The sequence below is a fragment of the Micrasema longulum genome, unplaced genomic scaffold, assembly GCF_059751315.1.
Source record: "Micrasema longulum isolate JH-2025_06_02 unplaced genomic scaffold, ASM5975131v1 h1tg002286l, whole genome shotgun sequence".
Taxonomy (NCBI): domain Eukaryota; kingdom Metazoa; phylum Arthropoda; class Insecta; order Trichoptera; family Brachycentridae; genus Micrasema; species Micrasema longulum.
The window spans coordinates 4,286-16,688 of NW_028279442.1; the positions used below are offsets into that span (position 1 = coordinate 4,286).

Genomic DNA, 12,403 nt, shown 5'->3' on the forward strand with positions numbered 1-12,403 from the left:
ATTAAATGCCGGAATTCAACTGAATGGCTAGGCCGTTCTTTGAATGAATTCAGATAACTCGTCATTTGACGTGTTGGTTGCTTGAAAGCTAGCCCTTTGGAAATAGGTTGGGTTAAGTTTAATAATAAAAAAATAGTTTTTTTACTTTTTAAGTTAATTATTATTAGTATATTAACTATTAAGTTAAATTAAGGATTGAAAAAACGAGTTTTTTTATTATTGAACTTAACCCGACCTATTCGAACCTAACCTAACTTCACATAACAAAAGAAATTTATAAATAAAACAATTATTGTTGTGTTAAAATTAAAGAGGCTAAGTGGCGTTCTGGGGCTAATGGAAGCCCTGGTATTCTCCGTTTTCCTATATGGGGCTGAAACGTGGACAATGCGTGCCTACGAGAGGAAGAGGATCGATGCATTCGAGATGTGGTGTTGGAGAAGGCTGCTGCGTGTGCCTTGGACAGCCAGAAGGACGAATGCATCGATACTGGAAGAGCTCCATATTACAACTCGTCTATCAGTGGTGTGTTTTAAAAAGATATTGTCTTTATTTGGACATATTGCTAGACGTGAGCCAGACAATCTAGAAAAGGCAATAATGTCTGGCCGAGTTGAAGGTAGGAGAAGCCGGGGTAGAATCCCATATAGATGCACTGACCAAATAAAGGTGGCTACGGGGCTAAAATTTAATAAGTCAGTTCGTCAGGCTGAGGACAGACTGGAGTGGAACAAACTAATCAGAAGTGTTCATGGTGATCACGATCCTCAGCATTTAGGGACCAAGTCGGAAGAAGAAGTGGCGTTCAACCCTTTTGATTTAACAAACGGCCTATCCATTCAGTTAAATGCCGGCATTTCATGAATAGCCTAGCCGCTCAGTGGAGTGGCTGATTAAACTATTTGGCGGCGAGAGACATATGCTATAGGGACAGTGGTTTTTTTATTTTATTAGTAGACTATCAAACCAAAATAGTTTTTTTTTATTTTATGTATCATATCGTATTATCAGCGCTATGATTCTTAAAGTTTTGTAATTTTGAAATTACTCCACATGTGACGTCAAGTTCTCATCGGAGAGTTCTGCAGATTGGTGAATTGGGTTCCCGGAAACCGGAAATCTATCACAACACATTGTCATTGGTTGATTTGGAAGAACTTGTGACGTAGTTCAACGTAGTTGATTTTGATTAAATTAATTTTAATTAATTTTTTCATACATTTTGAAAAAACTTCGCCGTACAATCAAATGCTCTTATTTTTACCGCATTTAAGAAAACATTTTTTTACATCCAATTTCATGTAGCTCTGAACTTCCTCATTACATCTTCCACAATCAAAGAACAAAACAAATCTGACGCAAATTATAGCTATAAAAAGTAGGAGATAAACATGAACATAGTATGAATATATTGTATACCATTGTTTTATTGCCCTTGTTTGTCTTTGCTACGTAGCTATGTTCTTTGTGTTTAGTTTCTTGTACATTATGTTTCTTCATATAAAATTAAGATTGGCTCAGGCCATATATATTGTATAATAAATAAATAAATAATGAAACAGTCATTTAGTGGCTTAAATAGTGAAACAGTCATTTAAGGCGATTGTTTGCCGCATTTTAATTACTGTTCTAGTGTTCTCTTTTTTAGCAGTGAAAATCACTTTGTCATGTAAAAGATTCAGAATAGAAGCATGCAAACGCAGTGAAATGTAGCAGATATAAATATAAAGATTCAACATAAATATGTTGACGGTGCTGAACATGCTTTAACTGAACGAGGGGAGGTGAATATTTCAGACTCCCAAAAACAAGAATTAAGGCAACTAGAACAATATGCACTATAAAGGACTAAAGATATTTAATGAGTTGCCAAAAGATATGCTGTCTATCTTATCCTTTCGTGGGATAGCAATGGTTTTTGTTTTTTGTGTAAAGCAAACGTCCATTTAGGTGGAGCGTCTAAATTGATAGTAAATCATTTAAAAAAAATTGTATTGTATACAATATGCATTAGTAAAGAATTACTAGTTGTTAAAATGATTATTTTTAACAACCTTCTGCATAAATACATTATATTAAGTATGTATGTTTATTTTATTTTAATAGTATTATGTTTACTTATTTCTTTATTTTAAAACTTAAGTACGTAATATATCGAATAATATGTGAAAATCTGTTATTAGTTCCATCTATATTATGGAATATTTTAGTCATAATATCATGGGGTAATTACACATATTTATATCTTCCTCCGTGAGTGCTACCAATAGACAAGTCATGATTCAATCAAATCAAATTATGATGATTAGGTAATCCAGAAGTACATATTATGTACTTCTGGATTACCTTCTTTCAGCACAAAGATGCTAAGGCTACCAGATTTCAAAGAGCTCCTTTGGACAGCCTTTCTCGTTTGACAATGAGCAAATTTTCCATGTTTGTGGGCACCGCCAAGGAGACTTATATCCTCAGATGCGGTATGTGGTGGGCAAGCTGTCTATTTGTAGCATTCGTGGAGGAGGAAAAATAATGTTTTTAGTTATAACTCACAAATGCTGATTTCGGAGTTACCTAGTTATAGTAATTACCCCACGATATACACATGTAGATCTATTGGTTTCCTAAATAAAATACTTATGTAGGAAGAAAATAACATTTGTTTTCTTGTGAATGTAAAAGGATCATACAAAAATAGTGAATTTATGATATCAGGAGGATCGATATTATTATTTAAAACTAAATAGAATTATATATATCTGTAATGATTTTTTTTATCTTATAGCTCAAAGTAAACTTTTGCTTGCTGTACTGGTTCAGTGGATGTTACTCCCTAACATTCGCACCTCATTCCGGGTCTAACTCACACCGACCAGTTACTTACTATGAGTGGTTAGTGAATAATCATACCCTGGAAGATTTTGTAATTCGACCACCGGTCTTTGTACCATTGAATCAAGAGTAAGTTGTTTTTTTAACTACAGACAAGTTGAAATAATTTTCTTATTTAAATTTTTATGTTTTATTTTTAGTTCAATATTTCTATTTTTTATAGCCGCAATTTTTGTTTTATTCATTTTGCACATCACACATCTCTTTTGCTTAATTTAATCATTATAAATTCAGTAATATTTTTACAAATTAAAATTCTTTTTGTGCATTTGACCATCTATAATGTTATGACCTGTACTTCTAATGTTCTTTATTTTTATTACGGGTCATTAAACAATAGTCTTTTGTTTAAATGTATTGATGATTTCTCATTTATGAATTGAATAAATAGACATAGAGACTGAGGGAAGATTGCATCTGCCAATGCTTAATTTATCAGCCAAAGTTAATTTAATGAACGTTGATATTTATTCCTGGGTGTATTAAATATTTTTTCCTCTTTTTTTCTAGGCCATTTGAACTCGTTTGGACATTTAAACCTAACACTTTACCAAGTGATAATGAATCATTTCTTGTGCATTTGGAAGAATATGATAGTAGGGTTAGTTCAAATATTTATTTTATATAAATATTACTGTGTATTTTTCTTTAAACATTAATTCTTGGGAAATCGGTTCTGGTTGTTGAGAAAACTATAAAATAATAACACTTAGCAATGCTTATTTTCAGGAGCAAATTTCATTCAATCCAATAGATATAACAGAAAATTGTACCCTCTCTAACCAAAAAATTTCCTGCGAATACAGGAATTTAACAGAAGGAAATTATTCAATACATCTTTCTCTACGAGATGAGTGGCGTTGCAGTCTCCAAGATGGACTCTTTGGTGATTGTATGTGGACATCTTTTATCGGTATGAACATTTATTTTAGTAGAATTTTCTTAAACCTTTTCTTTTGTATATATTTATTACTAGCTTTTACCCGCGGCTAAGCTCATGTGGTAGTGTGCAATTAGTTAGGCAATTATTTTTTTTTGTCGTTTAGCAATCAGAATTTTCCTGATGAAATTATTTATTTTTTGAGACCATTTATCAATTGCCGGTACTCCAACTTTTACTATAAAAAAATACAACGATTCATCAGTCCGTAGCGGCGTCGCATCGTTATTCTGTTCACAAATCCAAAACTAAAACGAAAGTCAAACCAAACTTATCATAGATAAAGCAAGTCAATTATAGAAATTTAAAGAATTCATTTCTAATTTGTTCTTCTTGACATCCCACTTTACCGCCTACTCATTTTCAAATAATGTTGCTCATTGTTGATGTTTTTTTTTTTTTTATTGTCCTTTTTTTAATTCTGGATGAAAAATAAGTGACCTATTTTCCTTCTCACCTCTCTGGCTATCTCTATGCAAAAAAATATTTCAATCAGTCGCTCCGTTGAGATGTGACGGAAATACAAACAAACAAACACACTTGCATATTTATAATATTTATTTATTTATTAAGGAAATCATACAGTCTTTATATAAATACAAGGTACAAAATAACAATTAAAAAAAGTAAGACCAATTACAGCTTTCACATTAATTTATTATGAATGCAGGAGGAGAAGGGAAAAAATAATTAAATTCTAAAAATACATAAATATTAAATAAAAAGTACATAAAAGGGAGAAAACATTGTATAGCTCTAACTCTACTTTCCTCCCCTCTCTCTGCTTCCATGAACATTTATATTTCTTAGTAAAAATTCACAATCAACAATAATTAATTAGATGCAGGTAGTAGATGTACAAATGAATAAGTATAAATTAAGAATTGAAATTAAAAGCTTAAAGTAAAAGTTATAATTAAAAGTTTAAATTAAAAGTGAAAGCTTAAATTAAAAGTTTAAAATAAAAGTTAAAATTAAGAATTCAAAAGTTGAAATTGAAAGATAAAATTAAAAGTTAAAATTAAAAGTTAAAGCAGGAGATAAATTTAAAATGTCTAACAGATCTGATAAGAATATGGTATTTACAGTGTAATATATCGATGTCACTAAAACTGTCATTATAGGTAATCTGTATTCTTCGAAGAGTGTTATTTTTCATATAATTAGTATGGATTATGTTCTATTGATGCTTAGTATAACTATTTTTTCTTTATCTATAATATTATACTCTATTGATGCTTAGTATAATTTTTCTTGTATAAATATATATATATATATATATATATATTATTAAGTATATTCTATTGATGCCTAGTATAGCTTTTCTTTTGTATACCTATTTTATGAAGTAAGTTATATGGATGTTTAATATAACTTTTCTTTTGTATACCTATATTATTGTTCCATCAATGCAAACGAATAAATTCATATATTTGAATTGTTTTTTTCTTTCTTCTTTGTTTCTCTTTATCTTAAATAATAATAATTATGTATGTGAATTTTTAATATAAATAAATAAAAAGTTGCATTTTACATAATATATTCATGAGCTTATGGCGTTTTAGGCTGTGCCAATTTACACAATTTTGCTAATTTTTGTTTTTAGACATATTTTCTAATGAATGGAAAATTATGTTCCAAAGAAATTATTGAGTTACAATATTTTCAATTATACATTATCATAAATTTTATTTATTTTCAGAACGTTTCAAACCTCCTGATATGTCGGAATATAAATTTACTGGAGAATCGACATTCACCTATTTCAATTGGATAATTTTAGTTGGTTTAATTTTATTTTTAACTTTCATTGTGTCCGTCATGTATTGCTTTATTATGCAAAGAAAACCAGATAGCGATTGGAACAGTTCTGCCGAAGAAATGCAAATCCACAGTAAACATGAAAAGAATAAAGATGTTAGAAAAATATTTCTTTTATATGCTCGTGATTGTCAACCATTTATGGATACCATGGTTGAATTGAGACATTATTTAGTTACCCAATCAGGATGTAAGGTATTTATTTATTTATTCACAGTATTACATTAAATTTTTAATTTTTGAGACTTAAGCCCTAACTCCGTGGTACCAAAGTTCTATGTTGATTTGGGGCAAATATAAACCTAAACAAAGCACAGCAAACATTATACAAAATAAGAAACATCATTATAAAATAACACATGGCACATCAATAGAAAACGAACAAACAAAGACAAACATTTGATTTACATGGGACAAACTAAAATATTTGAAAAATCATCAAGGAATTTCCTACTCAAATTCCTCCCGCCACCGAAAATCCAGTCCTGAACAATAAGTAATAATTAGTAACAATAATAATAATCCAGTCATAATTGAAAACCTGAATATAAAATTAATATGAAAGTATTTCAGAAATAACATAACCTATGCATAGGTGCAGGCATATAAAATATTACCTCCTGAAAATTTTACTTTTTGTAGATATTTATTTCACTTTGTGAAAACGGCACTCAATTGGTTTCATTTTCGTGACTATAAACAACAGCAGGGCTTGACGAAAATTACAATTACATTATTGTGATCTCACTGGAAATCGAACCCAGCACCTTTGTTTGTGAGGAAAGTGTCTTAATCATTACACCACATAACCCGCCAATATAAATTATCTGTGTGCACAAACTTATTATATAAGAACTGGGTTGTGGTCCCATGGTAATGTCGTGGATTTATTTTGCTTTTAAATGTTTCTTCACATAAACAAAAAAAATCTACAAAGACATGACCTATGTGTGGGTATGCTACTGGAAGAATATTATAGGTATTAAAAATTTCAAAATGTGCTAATATGAAAACATAAATTTAATATTATCTAATTAAAAAAAATGAACCAGGGAACCGAGATTTGAACCCCACTCTACCACAAAATAAATTCTTATTTTCTACCACAGATGCGAGCTGAAAATAGCACCGAAATATTAATATTTGGATAAATCATGAACTCAAATATCTATTTCTTCAAGAAAAAGATACGTGGGCTTCTTTTGAACATTTTTTAGTAAATAGTTTGTCTCATTTATGCTTTCTAGTTTTATAACTATTTCCTAATCTGGTTTGTTTTCAGGTGTATGATATTTATGACAATATGCAATTTAATGAAATAGCCAAGTCTCCGTTTGAGTTTGTGGAAGCATTATTACAAGATGAAACAATCTTTGTTGTTGTAATTGCTACTAAGTGCGCTGAAATTCTCTATCAAGCCTCATTGAAATACATGTCCACTGGAGTTCCTTCTGGTTAGTATGCTTATCTGTAAATATAAACTAACAGGATAAAAACATAGCCATAATGATTGTCAACTAGAAACATAAATTAAACTATTATTATGTCTTGTCTCATAATTTTTAAAAAATATAATTAATTTCTTAATTTCAGCCGAAGAAATTTCTCATCAAAACCCTAACCCTCTTGACAGACTGACACTTCATGCAATGAAACTCATATCATATAATACTACCGCTACATCATATAAAAAATTCTTTGTTGTTCGGTAAGTGACCATTTTCAATCTTCTTCTTCTTTTCCACTGCTGATTTCCACACGCTCCTAAGAGGAGCATGTTGTCATAACCAACTTGGGTTACGACTCTCCTGAGGCCTCTGCATAATGTGTCCAAGCCAGGTAAATCACCGCACCCTCAAAACGCTCGTTATAGGAGGCTGCTGCATCTGTTCTCGAACTTTAATGTTAGCTATGAAAATAGTTATGAAAGCCACTTGATCTAATAATATATTTTTTATAAAATATGATTTCTACGGCCGAAGGTCTTAGTAAAATAATTGATTTTATCTTTTAATAATTTTCTTATTTAACTGCATTACAATGTCCATCATTTGGGTGATCTGAAGACGTATGCCATAAAACTATCAGTGATTCAACAGATGTAAAAACCATTTAAAATTTATCTCATTTATATTTCTATCCTATTTTATTTTCATGGACAATGCCTGTACAAAAATACTTCGCTTAATCTGGTTAATTTATTTACTCTTTCATATCTAAAAATGCAGTAATGCAGACAAAGTTGTTTTTGTTCAGTGGCTTTTTTAATATATTTTTTAATAGATTATCAAACATAGCCAAAACATAAATTTGTATAAAGTTTTGTAATTTTGAAATTACTCTGCACGTGATGTCACAAGTTCTCATTGGAGAGTTCTGCTAATTGGTGAGCGTTGGCTTCCCGGAAACCGGAAATCTATCACAACACTATCATTGGTTTATCAGAGTGAACTTGTGACGTAGATCAAAGTTGTTCATTTTTATTAAAATCGTTTTTATAAATTTTTTCACACATTTTCAAGAAACTTCGCAGTACAGTTAAATGCTTTAATTTTTACCACATATAAGAAAAAAAAATCTTTATCCAATTTCCCATAGCACAACTTCCTTGTTTTATAATTGCTTTTTGTAATATGTTTTACTCAGAAAAAATCATATTGCTATTTCAGCCAGTACATAGTAGTTGAAAACAGTATTTTATGCCCATCGAAATGATACTTGTAAACTAATGCACTACTTACTACATGATCATTAAAATATATGTTTAAGTTACTCAAATTGAGTAATAATATACAGTATAAATTATACTGTATATTGTTTTCGTTGTACGAGTTTCGGTATTATTTCAATTAGTATTTCAAACTTGACGTCATAATTATTTAATCAGACATTTATAAAAAGGGTCATTGAATTAATTGACCATTGAATGTAAACAAATTTGTCTATGTGAAATATACTATGTGTTCTGCATCGCTTCAAGTAGTATTTATCTAACAATGTTTTGAGTTTGTCAAAATTTCTGTAGACAAGGACTGGATTCAACCCGCTAGGGAGCTATTAATATTTTTTATAAGATTAAAAGCATAAAATACATGGTATCCTCAGAGTAATAATTCTCTAGAAAAACCCTTAAGCTCTATTGCATAGAACAAAAGCGTTCCAAATTCTTAGTTTAAGAACAAACGTCTAATCGCCACTGCGCGGTGAGTCGCCGAGTCTCCTGGGCGACCGGCGACCAAGTGCGCAAACACCTATTAAACTGTAGAAAGTCAAAGTAACCGTCGACTAAGTCTCCGGCGACCAGTCGACAGTATGTAACGGCCCTTCTGGATGGTTTCGGTTTGACCTTGAAATTTTCAACACAAGTACTTACAGCCCGTAATATTACTGTGATGTGTAGCTAACTTCGTTGACAATAATCATAGAATAATTTTTGTCCATACGGGCGACTCTATTAGGTTATTACTCTAAGATTTTATCTGATTATATCTTAATTTTGGGAATTTATTTTTTAGACTGCCGGTACTTAATGATACAAACGACTATCTGATGCACATAAATCCAGGGATACGTTACGATCTTCCAAATGGATTAGAAACCTTAATGGACAATATGTGGTTTCGTCTGCAGGAAAAGGAGTTGCTTGTAAACTCCATTGTAAATAAGGAAGGGCTCCTGCGAGCTCTATATAATCTCAATGAATATGTTCAAAATAACCCACATTATCTTAAAAATGAAATATTAAATGAATGTCTTTATATGTGACTAAACTATATACTTTGAATACTATTTGTATTCAAGAGAAAAGACTTCAATATTGAAAAATATCAAACTTATTTTATAAATGAACAAAATAGACATTTTTATAATATTATTTTTTATTTAAAAAAAAAATCCTTTGCTGATTTTGATTTAGTATCATCAGTTGTTTTCTTAAATATTATGAATGCAATAATTTTTCATTTCAAATAATTTAAGTATCATCCTTCATTCAACAATCTAAAATCATAACATTTTTTAAAACTTTATTTATTTATTTGTTTACAAAACAGTTCACAATAAATTAACAGATAATAATATAAATACAGCTAAAGAGCACATACATACATTATATCTATATATATATATATTTTTCTACTTTGTGTAAGAAAAATAGTTTTAAATTGGTATTGATTTACTCAAATGAAAAAAAATTCAGCATTGTTTTTTCTTCAGCTAGGCAACACTTGTTTGAAGATGTCCCATTTTTGTGGTATTCTTTTTGACCCGCCGATTAAAATAGTTGTATATGTGTTTGAAAAAGTCAAAGTGTGATTCTCTTTTGCATGTAGAAATATAATTTATGATTCTCTTGTATCTTATAAAAAAATAGTCCATGCATATATACAAACTGTGTTTTGTTCTTGGATAGCTGAAGTGCACAATAATATATATATATTTATTATATTTGAACGTTTATAAATAAATGTATGCATTGTTTTAATCCATTTAAAGGGGTTGTGAATTATGTGTTAGAATATTACAAAATAGGTACAAGTGCCTTTAATAAGTAACTTTCTTATGAACAGCCTTAATTGTGCAATTTCGATAAAACTTTCCCCAAAGTTTTGAATACAATTCACAGAATTAATTGTAATTTGTAACCAAAGTTAGGTTAGTGATTTATTTAAGAAATCGTTAAATAAAATGAGTTAGATCTGCTTTGTCATATTCTGGTGGTTAGGGGCCAATCTTATTATAAAATATTTCAACTAATTAAAATATATATTACATATATATTATTATGCTTTATAAATGTACGATGTTGATGCAGCTTTATAAAAATATTCTCAATAATGTAGACTTTTTAATGTAGGTCATTTTTATGGGTTTTCTACTAAGGTAATAGGCTGATTTCACTGAGTGCAAAGGGAGCTTTTCAATTTGAACTATTATGGTGTATTTCTTGTGCCATGTGTCATTAGCACTTTCTAACACTCTTGCAGTATTTTACATTACAATACGTTGCAGTGTAACATCTCAAATAAAAAGAACTATCCTTTTTAGTTACAGTAAGTAACAAATAATCTTTAAAAATAGGCAAAGTTTTTTCAAATGCAAATAGCACAATATGATATATATAAAGTATATAGCATGATAAAGTTATGATGCTTATTTTTGATATCCTGCAATATAATATGAATATGCTAAATGTTAATGTATTTATAAGAAATTTTTATACTGGTGCTTTAACTTAAAACCATTTTATTTATTTTTAAGATTATTTATATTCATATATTTAAATGTGTCTTTTATCACTTTTTTTTATTGATAAATTGAATATATTATTTATGAATGTTTTGTATTGTAACTGCATCTAAAAAAATATTTTTTAAAACAACATCTAAAAAATGTCCTTGTGTGTTATTTTTAAAATAAAAACTAAGGTCTTGTAAATATTTTAATGCTATCAATGACAAGACATTTTACAATTGTTTGAAATGATTCAATAAATGTTTATGGTTTATGAAACTCATTTCCATAAAAAAAAACTGACTTTCAATAAATAAATTATTAATTGTGTAGAGTGAATTAGCACTTTTACAAAAGTTTTCAACAATCTCTGTATGCTTATACATACAATTATCTCAAACCCTCTTATATGTATAATGGTGCCTTCATTCTTCCTAAATGCAAAATAATGTCAAACATTGTAAATATTTCTCCCATTTATATTTTTTAAATGTTACATTTTAAAGAAAGACATTAGGAAAATAATATTTATTTCTGAGAAAACTCATAATTGTTTATAGAATTCCTGACTTTGGTATTTTCAGAAAAGTTATTATCTCTATTATCTGTAATCATATTCATATTTAAAAAATTGTAAAATGTGTGTATTTTTTAAGTGTATATACTATAGTACGGTGTTATTATTTATAAAATAAATTTATCATTAATATGACAAAATGAAAAATATGGACTTAAAACTATGTATAAAAACAAAACTGATTAGGTACAATACTTAATTATAACATAGTTTGTTATATTTTTATACAATCTAATATATTATTTATACAAATTTGTTTATTATAATTTTTTATAATCCTGCATTATTCCCTTTCTTCTGTTTCACATATAGTATAAAAAAATGACGATATGCAATATTCCATTGTTCCTAAACTAGCAACGATCGCCTGTGATCGCCTTACCTACATAGCGTGATCGCCTTACCTACAAATCTGTCCGTAAGGTTGCACCATCTGCTGGCATTAAAAACACTTCGGTACCCAACATTTTGAAGAAAGAATTGAAATTTCATCTCTACAAGCTGCGAATCATCCGGCAGTTGAAAGAAGATGATTGCATATGGATTGTATATGTATTGCATATGTATCTAGCAAAAATTAAAAACTGTGTATTTTTAATACAACCTGATAAATAATTGTTTTCTTTCTAAACAGCTTACTCTAATAAATACATCTAAAATGTACAAAAAAACTGTTTTGATAAATACACGGTAAAAAAATACCAAATACGTAAAGCCTCAATTTCCTCAAAACTTGGAACGGCAGACACGTTTGAACATATTTTTTTTTAGTTACGAGAGGCATTTTCACACTGTCGAGTATATCAACAAAGAAAATATGACCTACTGAAGCGAGAACAACCCATAGTAAGTTTATGAAAAGCCACTTCATATCTCGAAGATCACAGTTTGGTGTTTCCGGCTGACATTTAATTTTGTCATTTTTGCTGGTAACTGCGAAACAG

General features: G+C 29.3%; 1 protein-coding gene across 1 annotated transcript; it reads left to right on the forward strand.

Annotated features, from left to right (window-relative positions):
• Nucleotides 1–2,786: 2,786 nt before the first annotated feature.
• On the forward strand, nucleotides 2,787–11,711 carry LOC148272568 (uncharacterized). Its single transcript, XM_088239865.1, has 7 exons — nucleotides 2,787–2,958; nucleotides 3,400–3,490; nucleotides 3,619–3,802; nucleotides 5,532–5,845; nucleotides 6,933–7,104; nucleotides 7,244–7,358; nucleotides 9,166–11,711. The coding sequence occupies exons 3-7, from the start codon at nucleotides 3,784–3,786 to the stop codon at nucleotides 9,413–9,415; spliced, it is 870 nt and encodes a 289-aa protein (XP_088095991.1). The 5' UTR covers nucleotides 2,787–2,958; nucleotides 3,400–3,490; nucleotides 3,619–3,783; the 3' UTR covers nucleotides 9,416–11,711.
• Nucleotides 11,712–12,403: the final 692 nt, after the last annotated feature.